Source organism: Plectropomus leopardus, chromosome 16, assembly GCF_026936395.1.
Source record: "Plectropomus leopardus strain MGB_pleo_1.0 chromosome 16, ASM2693639v1, whole genome shotgun sequence".
NCBI classification, from domain to species: domain Eukaryota; kingdom Metazoa; phylum Chordata; class Actinopteri; order Perciformes; family Serranidae; genus Plectropomus; species Plectropomus leopardus.
This window is the reverse complement of record NC_142191.1, coordinates 11,094,032-11,110,569: the sequence shown is the minus strand read 5'-3', so window position 1 is coordinate 11,110,569 and position 16,538 is coordinate 11,094,032. Positions and strand designations below refer to the sequence as shown.

The 16,538-nt window shown below is 38.7% G+C and overlaps 1 protein-coding gene and 1 long non-coding RNA gene across 2 annotated transcripts; both read left to right on the top strand.

The window, feature by feature from the left end:
• Window positions 1-1,085: 1,085 nt before the first annotated feature.
• LOC148186837 (uncharacterized) lies at window positions 1,086-4,284 on the top strand. Its single transcript, XR_015779144.1, has 2 exons — window positions 1,086-1,870; window positions 3,497-4,284. It is a non-coding gene; the product is annotated as an uncharacterized LOC148186837 (long non-coding RNA).
• Window positions 4,285-6,411: 2,127 nt separating this feature from the next.
• eif2b4 (eukaryotic translation initiation factor 2B, subunit 4 delta) lies at window positions 6,412-16,192 on the top strand. Its single transcript, XM_042504103.2, has 13 exons — window positions 6,412-6,501; window positions 7,026-7,063; window positions 7,158-7,344; window positions 8,378-8,593; window positions 8,688-8,770; window positions 10,382-10,473; window positions 12,650-12,764; window positions 13,372-13,448; window positions 13,587-13,689; window positions 13,833-13,960; window positions 14,204-14,381; window positions 15,502-15,682; window positions 15,840-16,192. Exons 1-13 carry the CDS (start codon window positions 6,480-6,482, stop codon window positions 16,037-16,039), a joined length of 1,620 nt encoding a protein of 539 aa, XP_042360037.1. The 5' UTR covers window positions 6,412-6,479; the 3' UTR covers window positions 16,040-16,192.
• Window positions 16,193-16,538: the final 346 nt, after the last annotated feature.

Below are 16,538 nucleotides of genomic sequence, written 5' to 3'. Positions count from 1 at the left end.
CATTTGTTTTAGAGAGGAATAAACCTCTGTGAATATTTCAGCTCCTGATAAAAACCTCCTGAAGTTATCAGAAAAAAAAGGTGAGCACACATTAGCAGATCCAGGGCTGCCTAGCACCAAACAGTATCAGAAAAACTGTGATTTTTAATGTGAAACTGCTCTATTCAGTGTTTTTATTGGTTTTAATTAATGGATCAGTATATTTTGGAGAAGAGTCCTCTACGAACAATTCGGCTTACTTTAAAAACCTCCTGAAAAATGAACACTGAAGGAATACTAACCAAGAGGTTATGCTTGGCACAGGGGAGAAGTTTCAGCTGGTTGCAATCTGCAGTCCTCACCCCTAGATGCTACTAAATCATTCACACTGCTCCTGTTAAGCAAGTATGATGAAAAAAAAGATGGCTGATGATAAATTGTTGCAGTTGAATCAATAACTTACTCCTTACATTGATAGATTTTATTTTTATTACATCTTTAACAATATTTGATTATTTCCTCTCTTCAAATGCATGTTGTGTTATATCCAGTGTTGTTTTGTAAGTGTCATGGCGGCAGGATGGTCACCTTGTGGCTACCACCGGAGAATTTATTGCCTGTTTTTACGGTGCCACAAGAGCACCCATATAACTTATTCACACTCCTCACGTATCATTGGCTGTGCTTCTTAAACACAGGTCTACATAACAGTTTTCTTAAAGAAGCACATTGAGTTGTCTTGGGGCTACCTTACAAAGGTCATCATCTCAGGACGTCATCTCATCGCATAAAAATTGCGCGACGCTACTAAATGCCTTGGTAACAGTCACTTTTTCCTGTAAACGATACAATGAAACTAGAGTGAAGAAACCAAACTGGGCTGAAACTCAACCTTGGCTTCAGCTGTGGCTCGTGGCTAACTGCTGTTCGGACTGTAGACCCCCCGAACCCAATAAAACACGCCCATCGTGCAGTTGCTTCCTTGTTTCTCCCTCTCTTTTTACCCCTTCTTTTTCCTCCAAAAAGGAGCCATTGACATTCGGTGTAAAATAGAGGCAGGGTGGGGTTGGGGGGGCTGAACAGAGGAACGGCAGGGGTGTAGGGTGTCTCGAGCCCAGTGCGAACAGCTGAGAGGTGTGATTTCACAGGCTGGCTCCCCCCTGTCAGGGCCCTGATTGGGCCGGACAGGAGGCGCAGGAGAGGCCCGGGCTTCTAAAGGACACCAACAGGTGGGAGGCCGCTTTGGAGGGGGGCGCTCCTGGCGGGATAGAAAAGGCCGATCTGCAAGGCCTGCTGTGGGCACAATCCAGCGGGCCAGATATGGAGGAGGATGGTTGATCGCAGGAGGTGAAGAGAGCAGAGGGGCAGGAGGAAGAGAGCGGAGTTAGGGATGAGTTTTGGCTTTGAAGAGTGGACAAGGTTGGTCAGGGACAAGGTCGGACTGAGAGTTTGGTTTTTTCTCTGTTTGTGGTCATAATGTTCCTTTTTAAAATATGCCTTCTGACTCATTTTGTTGGTCGCTTTTTTCTTGGTTTATGTTCAAATTTGACAGCAAATGTAGTGATTTTTCTCCCAGATTCAGTCCTAGTTTTCTTGACACCATGTGAACGAAATCAGGCGTCAAAGCAGCTGCTCAGTGTTTTCTGTGAGTTTTATGATACATGCAGAGCCTGACACCTCTGTCAGGTGAGGGGGAAGCCGAGGTGTGATACAGGAAAGAATCAGGAAATCCTCATCACAGTCTAAAGGCCATTTGGTTTCGGGGCTTGTTGACATGACAGTGGTTAGGTTTATCTTGGAAGTCAGCAGTAGACAGTGTAGGAGAGGCCGGTGTGTGGCCTCAAGATCAGCTCCTCGCCACAAGAAAACCACAAGAGGAGCAGAAATAAAGGTGAGTACGACATGCATTTAAGCTAAGTTGTTTCAAATATTTTAACATTGATTCTGTTCTTAAAAAAAGGACTTTATTGCACAGTTGTCGGGATAAAAATGACTTGGCATGGCATAAAGGAAATTGTGACCTTTGTCTGCTGGAAGTCAGAATTCGCCTCGCCCTCCAGAGTTATTTAAACACAAGGGAGTTCGGCATCATTACATGCTGGTATTTAACAGCATTGAAGTTAACTTACAAACTGTTCTCTTTGAGTGACGGAGGGTCCTACTTTTTGCTCATATTAAAAGATAATAATAATAATAATAATAATAATTCTAAAAATTATTTATAGTACTTTTCAAGGTCCTCAAAGAAAATTTACATAAATTATAAAAGATCATGAAATAGAATACACACTATGATACACACAACATTGAAATACACGCATTATTCACATCATTTCACTAATTCACATTTCATTTAAAAGCAGTTTTAAAAAGGTGGGTTTTGACCAGTGTTTTATTATTAGGAACGAATTCAAACAAAATTAAAAATAAATGTTCTCCTTTTTATGGCATTTAGCAGCATTGAACTTAACTCACAAACTGTTTTTTAAGCATGTTAAAGTCCTATTTTTTTTGCTTTTATTAGGTGATAACAGTAGCAAAATGGACTTCTAAAAAGGCATGCTCATAATCAAAATAAACATGAATTTTCCCCTCCCCTCTGTGGCATTACGCAGCCTTTAACTAAAATTATAAACTGTTTTCTTTAGCATCTTAAGGTCCTACATTTTTCTTTTATTTGGAAATAACTAGCAAAATGAAACTCAAAAAAGCCACACTTTCCACCAAAATTAAACTTGAATTTTCCCTCCTATATAACAACTCTGTCACGTCACGTGTTCCTGCAGCTCCATCCATCTCCGCTCTCTCTGTCACAGTTAACCATTGTTAAGCCGGTTGTTCCTGCTGCCCTGGGACTCTATGAAAGGGTGCTTTGTGTCCGAGGAGAATCCAGTTGTTGCCCCTTGTGAGGACATGCTTCCTTATATCCCCATATTAATACACCACTTATGGAATGTAAGGAAGTGTGTGGTTTCAAGGGGACATGAGCACCGACCACACTGGGAAAAAGCTGATTTTATGTGTTATCAAGTCAGAAAGACAGTCATAAAAGATGGAGATTCATTCTGCGTGTCTGTTTTAAGTGGCGGGAGCGGGATTTTGTGTGTGTGTATGTGTGTGTGTGTGTGTGTGTGTGTGTGTGTGTGTGTGTGTGTGTCAAGGCAACAGGTGAAAGGCCTGCTCCCTCTCCTTCAGCTCGTGCACATGCACAGTTAGTGTTACTCTCGATGATCGGGTCTCAGGGAACTTCTTGAAAAATTCCTGCCCTGCCCCAACGGCTGACAGTCAAGGAGGATTGACAGACCACAGCTGTCACCCATTATAGCAACCGCAGGACGCTCAAAAAAGGGAGGGAGGGGAGGGAGAGAGCTGTCACTGAGAGCGGAGGTTTGCTCCTGGATTTGGAAGGAAATAGGGGCGATGTCACCGGCTGTCCCAAACCTCGAAATAGGAACACTTGTGTCTGTGTTGATGTGTCAGGAGTGATGGTGTTTTTTCTCTCTCTGTGTCTCATCAGGTAAGGCTGAAGAGGACGGGCACTACAGCGGATGATGTCCACCTTCCCCTCTCTCATTTCCTTCTTTTTCTATGTCCTCTACCCCCTGTAACCTTCCCTTCCTCCTCCTCCTCCTCCTCCTCACTGCATGCCCCTCTCCCGCCCTCTTTCTCCCCCCCTCGCTCCGCCTCTTGCAGCTGAAGCAACACGCCTTGCTGTGGCTGGTCAAACGGAACCAAGTCAGGTGTTTCTGTGAGGTTTGGTCCCCTTCAACCAGCTACTGCGTCGTGAATTCAGTCAGCGTGGACTCAGAGACACAGAGGCGTTGTGGTGTATGCTGCAAACTCTGGAGGTGGTAGTTTACGATGATAGATTATTTATTTTCTTCTGTAGTTTGGTGTTTTCCTGTATGACGGTGGATGTTTGAAAAAGCAAATAAAAGATTGCTGACAACAAATAGTGGTGAATTAAAATTTCTTCTAAATTGTTAAAGTTTCTTTTTTTCTTCTTTTTAAAATAATTGTAAAATACATTATAGACATTATTGACATAGAGTCAAACTTCCATTTAAAATTGTATTTTCCTGCGTTTAGACAGGAGTTTAGTTTTCATAATTTTATGTTTTTTTATTATTTTTATTTTATTTTTACTTTTTGTTTTAAATTCAGTTAAGTTTCTTTTTTTTATAGCAGTTTAGTTTTTATTAGTTTCAGTATTAGTTTTAACCCTTTTTTATGCAGTAGGCCCAAATGTGATATGAATATATACTCTAAAAGATGGTGAATTAAAATGTTTTCAAAATGTCTAAAGTTTTCATTTTTATGTCTTAATGTTAAAATACAGATTAATAGAGGTATATTTCCATTTAAAATAGTGTGTGGGTTTTCTTGTTTTGTTCTTGTTCTTGTAGTTATAGAACTTTTTGTATTTTTTATTAGTTTGTTGTTTGTTTTTTTTTCCATTTTAAAATTTTATTTTAAATTCAGTCTACTTTCAGTTAATTTAGGCTTTGCTCATTTTAGTTAAGGAGTAATGAAACTGGAGTGGTGACATCCCAGACACTAAGCATAAAACTAACAACTATTTATAGCAACAACATTAGGTTTCTAGTTTGTATGCACTCTTTATATAAATTGTATTTATATTATGAGCAACAGATACACCAACAGACATATTGTTTGTTCATTTATTTATTTACTGATTTATTGATTTATTCAGGTTTATTTTAACCTCTTTTGCAACCCCAGGGAAATAACACCACACAAAAAGCTTGTTCCATTGAGATTCTGCATCACAAACCAAGTTAGAAAAAAAGCATCTAAAAATATACAAAAAAATCATATGTCCAACAAGAATTTCTTTGTTTTCATGGTTATCCATGTTGCAATCCATTTTAAAAAGACTTTGAGAATTACATTTTGTACAAAACAGTATTATGGGTAAAAATATTAGCATCCATTTTGCATGTGATCAAAGCATTTCTTTAATATTATTGGAAACATTTTAAATTCATCATACTAAATTTCTTAACTCAATGTCATTTTTTAAGTTATTTCCTGAACGTGAATGTTACTTTGAGTCTCTAAATTTGTAACAGATAAGAAATGCATGTCTCAAGAAATCTGTCACCATTATTATTGTTATTAATTAATTAATTTATTTATTCATTTATTTATCATCATAATTATTACTACTATTATTAGTTCAGTTTAATTCAGTTCAGCTTTTATTGTCCCTCAAGGAGAAATTTGACCTGCAGTTGGTGGTACTAAACAAAAATAAATAAATAAAAATACAATAAACACGCACAAAACTTCAAAGCAGCACACAACCAAACTTGATTAAAAGCAATAGTTAAAGTAAAACTATTAATGAAGACCATCTAAAAGTGACAATTGAAAGAGCGCGCGGTCAACCATTGAAAAAGTGCCATAAAAGCTCTGTCCTTAGGAATTTTGCATATTAATTATATTGTTGCATGTGGAAAAAAAGAAAATGTACACGTATTTGTTGTTGTCGTTATTATTATTATTATTATTTCATCATGCATATTACTTTATGATTGTATTTTAAAAATTGCCCCTGCCTAATTATCCTTATTACTATTTATTACAATACAACAACAGTGCTCCCTCATTCTCCCACATTCTTACCTGCATCTTGTTTAATCTGTATATCTTTGATTTTTTTCTGGTATATCTTTGATTTTTGTATTTAAAACCTGTACATTTTTTCTTCTTCTTTGATACATGCCCAGTTTTGCACTTTTGTATATTTTATATTTTGTATATATTGATATTTTATATATTTTTTCTGTACACACGGCTGCTGTGACAAGTTAATTTCCCACAAGTGGGATGAATAAACGTCTAAATAAACGTAAAAGTCTAAGTCTAAGTCTAACTAATATTCATCTTTATATGTTAATTAACTGATATGGCAGATTGGAAAAGAGATTTTAATATATATATATATATATATATACACACACACATTACATGTATATATATATATATATATACATACCGTATACATTTGCACTACTTTGCCTTGTCTATTTTTAATGTGTCATTGTTTGTATTGTACAGTTTTTATTTATCTCTTTTTAAATATATATATATTTATGTCTACTCTCTGTCACAGGGAGTTGAGAGTAACGTAATTTCAAACCTCTGTTTGTCTTGTACATACTGCAGAATTGACAATAAAGCTGACTTTGACTTTGACTTGACTTTGATATATATATATATATATATATATATATATATATATATATATATATATATATATATATATATATATATATATACATACAATTGTAAATTCTAATAACTAATTTTAAAAAAGAAGATACTGACTAAAAAAGCATAATTTATAACAAAATAACTCATGATAAGGATATAACTGGTGAAAGCAGCCCTCTGTGTCTCCACCAGGGGGCGGTGTAGGTTTTTTGGGTCGGTAGTTTCTGCAGCAGCAGAGGAAGTTGAGCAGCATCGTAAACATGGCTGACAGTGGAGTGACAGGTGAGCTCGGCTGTGTGTAACAGCTGGATTTAATATCTGTTTCCAAGTTTTTTTCATTACTTCAGTGTGGGCGCATGGATAAAATGTCTTTCTCTTATACTTTGTGTTTTGTAGTCTTTTTGTTCGGCTCGTAGCAAAGTTAATTCCCCTCCATGCTAGTGCTGCTAACGTTAGCATTGTAAGCAAGTCAACGGCTCCGTGGCGCTAGACAGAGGAGTTTAACGGCAGGGACCGTCGTGTTATTGCATCATCTTTTTTATGTAGTTTTTTAATTCATGAGAAATATTTAAAACGTATGTTTTAAGTTGTTACAGCGTGGTTAGATGACGGTAGCTAACAGTTATGTGACTGGTGTGATTAGCATGATGCAAACCGAGCGTGTTCAGTGACATACAGACAGCTAACAGCATCACCAAAACGGAGGGATTGGTAGATAAATAAAGCCTTTTTTAAGATTTTATTGCAAGTTATCATGAAAGAGGAGAAGTTTGCGATAAATTGATTGTCAACTGCTTGTGTTACAGATGGACCTGGCAGTAAAGATGATGTTGAACGAGCAAAGGTGAGTATGGTGTTAAATTTTGCCACAGTCTTAAATGAAGCTACATATTTGGCTTAATATTTTATGTATTTGATGACCCACTTTTACTTCACAGATTGAAGGCAGAGAGCTGACCAAAGAGGAGAAGCAACGGCTGAGGAAAGAAAAGAAACAGCAGAAGAAAAACAAAGAGAAAAAAGATGACAAGGCTTCACATGAAAGCGAGAAGAAGAAAAAAGAAGAAAAGCCTGTCAGTTCAGCTGCTCCAGCCTCCCAGCCTCCAACACAACCAGTACAGAAAGGTGCGTACTATATCAGCAGCACCAGTTATTGTTGTAGCTGAATGTCGCATTTGTATTAAAGGAACAGTGTGTAAGACTTGGGGGGATTTAGTCATGTCTAGCGGTGAGGATTGCAGATTGCAACCAGCTGAAACTTCTGGTTAAATTTCTTTCAGTGTTCATTTTTCAGCAGGTTTTTAGTGGGAGCTGAGTTATCTGCAGAGGTCTCTTCCTCTCGAATATAAGCTGACCCTATAAACAATCGGCAAAAGCACTGAATAAGGTAGTTTCAGGTTAAAAGTCAGCGTTTTTGCTACACTGTTTGGCAAAGGAGCCGCTAGACTAGCTCCTACTAATTTGTGCTTACTTTTTTGTCTGATAACTTAAGATCCAGAGCTTTAGGAGGTTTTTAGCAGGAGCCGAATTATCTGCAGAGGTCTCTTCCTCTCCAAAACAATGTAAACTAGTAAAAACACAAAATGTCTCATGATACAAATCAGCGTTGATCCAATGCTGTTTGGCATGTTGGAGACGGGCATTTAGCCCAGCAACTACTAATGTGTGCTCACCTTTTTCTGCTGGTTTTCACCAGGAGCTGAATTATCCATACATGTCTCTTTTTCTCCAAAACAAATGGACCAGGTGATTTAAACTGAATATAGCATTTTCACATTAAAAACAGACTTTTTCTGATGCCACTCGCCACAAAGGGGCTGCAGACATACAACCCCATAAAGTGAATGGCTCTCGTAGAAACTGTAGAAACATGGAGGTGCAACATGGCGATCACCATAAAAGAGAATCAGCTCCCTATAAACAACTGATTCAAAGATAATGAAAAGACAACACTTTTTATTTTCAGATTATTGTACACTAAAGAAAACTAAATCCTCCGCACTGGATCTTTAGTTTGTAAGTTGGCAGATCGTTCTCCAGTGGGCATTGATTGCTGGAAACAGACAGTGGATTAGATCTTTGTCAAGGAAGTGTTTTTTCTAACTGAGATCCATAACTGTAATTAATCTGTACCCTTACCCCGCTGCGTCTTCCTCAGCTCCTTCAGCAGTGCCTGCTCCTGCACCGGTTCCTGTGCCTGCCTCGGAAACTCCTGCCTCGGCAGACAAGCCAGCTAAGAGTAAAGCCGAGTTGAAAGCTGAGAGGAGAGCTCGGCAAGAGGCTGAGAGGGCGTCCAAACAGGGCAAAAAGGGAGACGTGGGACAGCCGGCCGTCACGGGAAAACCTAAAGCGCCGCCTAGTGAGCTGCAGCCAGGTACTGAAGCAGCCAGGAGGTCAGCATGAATAGTGACAATCTGAAATTATACTTTAACACTGAGGGGAAAGTCACTCTCTGTATGTGTTTCCAGTGGTGAAGAGGCTCCCAGAACATGTTCAAGTGGACAACCCGGACGTTTTGAAGAAACTGGCAAAGAAATTGGAACGACAACAGGTCAGCTACTTTATGTGCAATTCCTAAAATCCGTGAATCATGAAAGCACGTCTGATTCAGGACAGTTTGAAATAATGAGCACACATTGTCAGTAGTACATTTTGTGAACAACTAATGTGTTAGTATTTTTGGTTAAATCTTGGGCATAAAAATTCTAAATTCTAAATATTTTGAACAGATTATTTCGGTCAAAATCAAGGTATGCTGATGACTCTCACAAATCTTATTGAAAAATCCATGAAAATATCATCAATAATCCAGAGTGTTAAAAAAAATGGCAGGATAGTTCACACACAAAACTACAATTTGTATATCAGTTTCTCCCCCCGTATATTGTCGAATTCGTGTAGAAGATGTTTTTCTTGTATGCCTCCACGGCGAAAAAATCTACAAGCAGTGGACATTTTTCAATGAATATTGAAATGAAAGGGTTCAGCGTTTAACAGCATCTAAACTATATCAAAACATCAATTTACAAACTCTCACCTCGTGCAGCATAATCAGACTCTCATTGATTCAGTCATATGCTCAGTATTTCCCCAAAACATGCATTGTTTGCTAAAATCTTACTATATGAAACACTTTTTAAAAAACACCTTTACAAGTGCGTGCATTAAAACTCTGCTGGTGTATTCCACTGAACGGAGTTCAAACACGTGCGTGTTCAGGTGTGCTACGTGTCTGTGCCTGAGTTTATGTTTATGTCTTTAATAGTGAGGTTTTAGATAAATGTGTGTGTTTGGGAAGTACTGAGCATACGACTGCGTCAATGAGAGCTGGATTATACTGCACGAGTGTTTGTAAATCTTTGTTTTGATATCGTTTTGCGGACCCCCCTTTACTCCCATTCATCAAGAATTTTCTCAGTTTTTGGATTCTTCGGTCATCGTGGAGAGATGCTTGAAAACTAGCATTTTCTTCACAATTTCAGCATAAGGTGGGGTGAGTTGTAGATACACAAATGATCTTTTTGTGGGTGAACTATTCCTTCAATCATCTTTTTCTCTTGCTGCAACCTCACATTGATAACCAGTAACAGCGAGTCCTGACTGCATGTGATCATACCTAACATTTCTTTCAGACACCAGGGTGCAATGCTGCTACAAATGTCAAGGTCTGACTTCCCTAAATGTGAATGTGTGCCATTGACATTTGTCTAGTTTTGTTTGCTAACCCGTTACTGTTATCGTACTCATACAGCACTCTGGAAATGAAACTTAAACTTTTTGTTTGTTCCGTTGAGACAGAGGTGTTGTGTCGGTTGGACGCGTTTGAAAAGTTAACTGTTTCTTTTTGTTCTTCGTGTGTTTCCGTACAACACTGAGATGTTTGCTGTGCAGGGTTATAGTTGTGCTCCACATTCGTCTGTGCTGTTTAAAACAAAATCATACATATTAGAACATGTAGGTTGTCTGTGTTGCCGAAGTTAAGAAGGAACATTTTATTTCAGCGTGGCCTTTATTGCTAATGTAGGAATTTGGCTCTTCAGTTGGTGGTTCCATTGAATTCTCTGATTATTTTCCGTGAGTGTGCTTTAACCTCATGACCTCAGTTTTAAACTCTGGATTACTGAGTATTGATGGCAGTAAGCTCTAATCTGCTTTATTTCAGATCCCACTCCGGTTGGACTACGGCTACAAAGTCAGCCTGTTTTCTCATCTCCACCAGTACAGTCGCAAAGCTCCTCTAACACAGCAACTCAGGTAAGCAGACACTGAGCCACATAGGCCAGAAGGTCATTCGTGATGTCTGAGGATTTACATTTATTTAGTGCCTCTAATTTGTCTTTACGGAATACTTCATCCACAAAATGATCATTTGTATATCAATAAATCGCCCTGTGTCATCTTGAATTTGTGAAGAAAACTCTCCACAGTCAACAAAGAATCCACAAAAGGAGAAAACTCTTGATGAATTGGAGTAAAAAGCGGGTCTGTGTGTAACAGGAGAAGAAAAAGTCTACACGACATATTACGCTCGCATAAATATTTAATTCAGTTACCACCGAGGTGATGGTTCAAGCTTCACGCTCTTCATCAGATAAGTTTATGATCAAACACATTTTATTTTTATATCACCTTTCAAACAAATCAAATGCAATTCAAAGTGCTTTTCAGTTTGATTGAAGAAGCAAAAATGAAAGCAAGAGTAACTTAGGAAATAAGAAAAAATGAAACCTTAAAAAAAATGATCTTAATAAATAGAATAAGTATAAGCCATAAAATTGTGATTGTAAGACACCAATAAAAGCCAGAATAAAAAGATAGACCTTTAGTTTACATTTAAATATGATCCAGATACACAGCTTCAGATATGCCATGCTAGTGTGCGGACTTTGGTTTTCCTTCTCTTGTATTGTCTCTTGTCCAGCACCTAGTATTTTGTCTTCTGGACATGCGTGCTTTTGTGACCTCTTTGGGTCTGCATTTAACAACAGCAAATCTACATCAAAACATCCATTTACAAACTCTCCCACAACTTAATGCAGTATAATCCAAGTCTCATTTTCCCAGTCGCTCGCTCAGTACCTCCCAAACAGATGCAATTTCCCTAAAACTTTACTATTTAAAACCCATCTGCATTAACAGTCCAATGAATGGGGAAGCACATGCACTTAAACTCTGCACACGTGTTTGCACAAGTTGGTTGAGAGTTTGTAAGCAGACTTTTTGATATTGTTTTGTTGTTAAATGTGGCCCCTTTTTACAATAACAGCCTGATCTTAAGTCCAGTCCCCCCTACATACTGTAATAGCTTGAATTTAAAAAGCACCTATAAAGAGACCCAAGGGCGCTTTACATAGTAAACAACAAAAAAGAGAAAAAATCTGAAGTGAAAAGTAACTAAAGAAGCATTTTTTACGAGGTGACAGAGTTACATGAGGCAAGCTTGACACAAAAAAAAAACATGGTGACACTGGTTCAGTTTAGCGAAGCGCTGCTGTGTTTCTAATAGTTTCCAGGTGTCCGGGAATATAGCTGTAAAAAGCAGACAGCATGGACTACAGTATGAGTATATGATAACATGACTATCAGTCAACATTTTTCCAGCACTGCCAGCTATGTCCCCTTTTCCCCCTCTGGGAATCAGAAAAGAACTTTTTGTATTTATCACTGAATACAGACTTTGGTGCTGAGCCAACATCAGTCTGAATGTCACATTTTGTCAGCCTGTACCTTTGCAGAGATGATGTATACAAGGGAGCATAAGCCTTGAGCTTTTCTAGCTAACAAAAACTACTGTTACCTTAAAATTATGTCAGCAACCAACCTATTTGTGCTTTTCCACATCTCTTATACATCAGCTCAGAAACACGGAGGTAGAAGACCCAACATTAGTAAAACTATCTCGTTCACTAGTGTTTTGCTGGCTTAACTTTAGATCAAGTCAAGTCAGTTTTATTTATCGAGCCCATTATCACAAAACATGGTTTGCCTCAGAGGGCTTTACAGTGTACGACATCCCTCTGCCCTTAGACCCTCACATCACCCAAGGAAAAACTCCCGAAAAAGAACCCCTGAACGGGGAAAAAGATGTGACTTTGTAAAGTGTCAGTGAAGATCGTGACAGTGCCCTCGCCATATCCTTTAACCGTCTTCAAAGTTTCGATCAGCCCAGCACATGACATATATTAGTACAATAGGTTTGGAGCGCAGAGCAGAAGAAGCGCGATGCAGGAAGGGCAAATTTATCACAAATTTTCTAGGTTTATTTACTCTTCGTTCACTGTGGAGGCATGCGAGAAAAAAAAGTTTTCTTCGTGAATTCAGTATAACACCGGGTAAGTAGTTGATAGTTTTGTGGGTGAATTATTCCGTTTTTCTCTTCAGGATTACCTTAAATCTCACTTATCGTTCCTGACTGTTTTTTTTTTTGCAGCATTCCCTCCTCAGTGATTCATCCTGCTATTGTTCGTCTGGGTCTCCAGTATTCACAGGGCATTGTGGCAGGATCCAACGCTCGCTCTGTCGCTCTGCTGCACGCCTTCAAACAGGTACAGAGCAAAGACTGTTCAGTCTGAGTGCTTTGCCTCCTCATTGTCCTTCCTCTCCAGCATTTAGACCAACACCGCAACCAAAAAAGCGAGCTGTCACTCGTTTGTAATCAAGTATAATGAAAGAGCAAGACAGAGACACAGCAGCAGCCTTTAATGTTGCAACAGTACTGGTTCATACTGGTTCAGCTGCTGCTTTATACAAAATTCAGTCAACAACACAGTCGAATTTCCAGCATTTCAAGCAATGTAGCTCTGGGCTGTCCCTCCAGCAGCACATTTTCCCAGCGCACTTTATTTATTATAAAGTGAACCTAAATGTTGCTTGTCTCTGTTCTTATTTTGTTCTCCACTTTCACTTAGTTTTTGCCTGTAGTTTATTTTATATGTTGTTTTGTAATATTGTATTGTGTTACTCCAAGCTTAGTGATTCTACGTTGTTTTAATTCTAAAAGTCGATCAGGGACAAAGGTTGCAAATTAGCCTTGGCTACAAATCTATATGCATTCTGTCTGTTTTGGATTTTATATATGAAGCAATGCTTTGTGCAGTTGTCATTGTAAATTAATAAAATAAACTAAGAGCAATGTTTTTTTTCCTGTTTCAGGTAATAAGGGACTATACTACGCCTCCAAATGAGGAGTTATCTAGAGACTTGGTCAACAAGCTGAAACCTTACATCAGGTACAGAAAGATTGTTCTAATTTTAGTTTTGTATCATTACTATTTACAAATCAGCACACATTTATCACCAGCTGTTCTCCAGATTTCCAATTTTACAGTTTAACACATGAAATTGTTCCTTGTGTGTTTTTCTTGCAGTTTTTTGAATCAATGTCGCCCTCTGTCAGCCAGCATGGGTAATGCAATCAAATACATCAAGAAGGAGATTTCTAATATTCCCAGTCAGTGCAAAGAAGAAGAGGTTATTGTCACACTTGTTTTCTCACACTTTAGCCAGAGATCATAAACTTAGCGTGTTGAATTGAAATATTCTACATATATAATTGACAGAATTTACACTGTCCATTTCCTCCCTCCTCATGCGTTCTCTTTATTACTGTTTAGGCAAAGAGCAAACTGCTGAACTGCATCGAGTGCTACATTAATGAGAAGATCGTCCTTGCTGCTAAAGCTATTGCCAAGTACTCCATAGAAAAGATCAGTGACGGAGATGTCATCCTCGTTTATGGATGGTAAACCAATTAAAGCGGATGTTCACGGGAGGAAAATCATGTTTCCTTGTGTTCGTTTCAGCTGTAAAATCTGATTTTCCTGCAACCAAACATTGCTTAATTATTTGTCATTCAAAGGAAATCGGAAATACTTCTAAAGAACTCTTTTAACACTTTCATTTCCCTTTTCTTGTCTGACCCATACATTCCTTTCCTTCCACATTCTCCACTAACACTACCGCCGTGTCTGTTTTCGCTGCTCAGCTCATCACTGGTCAACCATATCCTGTGCGAGGCCTTTGAGAAAAACAGGAAGTTCCGTGTGATCGTGGTGGACAGCAGGCCGCGGCTGGAGGGCCGGGAGGCCCTGAGGCGCCTTGTTCAGAGAGGCATCAGCTGCACCTACGTCCTTATCTCAGCTGTCTCCTACATCCTTCCAGAGGTGCGTCCACACATTTGAGCCTTAGTAGGCAGAGCAAAGCATTGATATCTACCCTTCCAAAGCTTTTGTTAAAGCTGACGTATGCAGACATCGGGAGAAGGCAAAAAAATTGCAAGATTTGAAAAATACCTCCTTCTCTTACAGCTCTCTCGTTTATAATAAGCACCTCCCAACAGATGACCACCGAAATACACACACTCTTCATACACAGCGTTCCTGAGGATCCTTAAAAGGCGCTTTATTTATTAATATAAAAATAAGGCCTTAATTGGTATTAAAATGCCTTAAATTAATATTTCTAAAGTCTCATAAATGTAAAGACATTGGATGTAGGATTCCTTGAATTGTTTTTTTCTCTGACATTGCATTGTAAAATTTCAAAATTGATTAGTAACATCCAGGCTTTTTCTGAAAAAATAATAATAATTTATCGAATCCCTCTTCTTAAATTCGTCATGAGTACTAAAGCAGTGGAATAACCCAACATACAGAGTGAGAGTCAAAATCTGTCACCATTGTTGTTATTTCCCAATTCTAACCAGATCAAAATGTTAGGGCAAAATTGTTCTTAATTCTATGTAAAAAATATTGGTTCATGGTCCATGTTTTTTATTTATGAATGAGTTATGAGGCTTTAGCTCTGGTTTGCAGAAGGTTTAAGTATTAGCAACATTTGCTCATCATCTTTAAATGCTTCGCCGATATTGACGTGTTTTATTTCATTTCTAGTCAGACTCTCGTTTAGATAATCTTTATATTAAGTCTTACTTCCTTTTTTGGGTTGCTTCACAAGTGAGGCACTTTTTGCCAATGCTGGAATCATAACTTCTTCGCCACTGAATCAGGTTTCCACCAAAAGGAGGTGCACATTTGTAGAACAGCCAATAGGAACGCTTTCTCTCTCTGATATGACCTTTTATTGGCCAAAGTCTCCAGTCGCAGGTTAAATTCTCTAAATCCTGAAAATGGAGCCAAGAGGAGGTGCAGAAGTCTAGTTTGTCTCAGTTCAGTTGAATTACAGCATGCCCAAAGTTTAGTTTGCGCAATTATGCCGGAATGAAACTGCTTTTGTTTTTTTATCCAAAATGTCATAACGATGTCTTGAACTTTGACCTCATAGGTATCGAAGGTGTTCCTTGGTGCTCACGCTCTGCTGGCCAATGGTTACGTCATGTCTCGCGTGGGGACATCACAGATAGCTCTGGTGGCCAAGGCCTTTAACGTGCCTGTGTTGGTGTGTTGTGAGACCTACAAGTTTTGTGAGCGGGTGCAGACAGATTCCTTTGTGTCCAATGAACTGGGTATGGACAAAATAATCAGTGGCTTGTTTTATTTCTGTTACATAAATATGAGTTTCTGTTAGTGTCACTTCAAATTCTGCTTTTTGCTCAATTCACGTCAGTATTGATTTAAATTCCTTCCAAACACTGGAGAATTTATCGTCATCTGTGCTTTCAGATGACCCGGATGACCTCATTGTGACACGTAAAGGGAAGACCCAGCTAGAGCACTGGCAACAAGTGCCCTCACTCGGCCTGCTCAACCTGGTGTATGACGTGACACCGCCTGATTTCGTGGACTTAGTCATCACAGATCTGGGAATGATCCCCTGCACCTCGGTGCCTGTGGTGCTGCGAGTCAAAAATGTGGACCAGTGAACGACCTCCTGCTCACATCACTGAGCTCGGAGGCCGTTTCTCTGTGTTTTTCACGGGGGAGTTTGTGAGCTTGAACGCTTGCGCACACAACACAAAATATCGTGCTCTTAGCATGCAATAAATATATATCTGAAATGGCATACGCTTTTTAAACTGAGTCCATGTGTGTTTTTATGTTTCGGATTGGATAATTACAGAGATTTGTTTCCGCGGGGGTTGAGGAGGGTAGACATGTCTTTTTTAATATTGGGTATCGCCAACACATTTTAATAGATCTGTGTTGTGAACTGTTTTTTTTTTACAACAGAACATTTAATTTCCAGTGTTTAGAATAGAACAATTCCACTGTGGTTCACAACACGCACTGGTTGTCAACCACAGAATGTAATTTTAAACTAGCCAGAAGTGTTTTCCTAATTACAGCTGGAGCTGCAGTATCTCTGAAGAATTTATGTGAGCCGTAAAATACCTCTGACGAGGTTTTAATGACCTGATCAGT

Coding starts and splice junctions, on each gene's coding strand:
- eif2b4 (XM_042504103.2), top strand. CDS start 6,480: ATGGCTGACAGTGGAGTGACAG. Junction 8,594..8,687: donor GCCTAGTGAGCTGCAGCCAG/GTACTGAAGCAG, acceptor ATGTGTTTCCAG/TGGTGAAGAGGCTCCCAGAA. Junction 12,765..13,371: donor TGCTGCACGCCTTCAAACAG/GTACAGAGCAAA, acceptor TTCCTGTTTCAG/GTAATAAGGGACTATACTAC.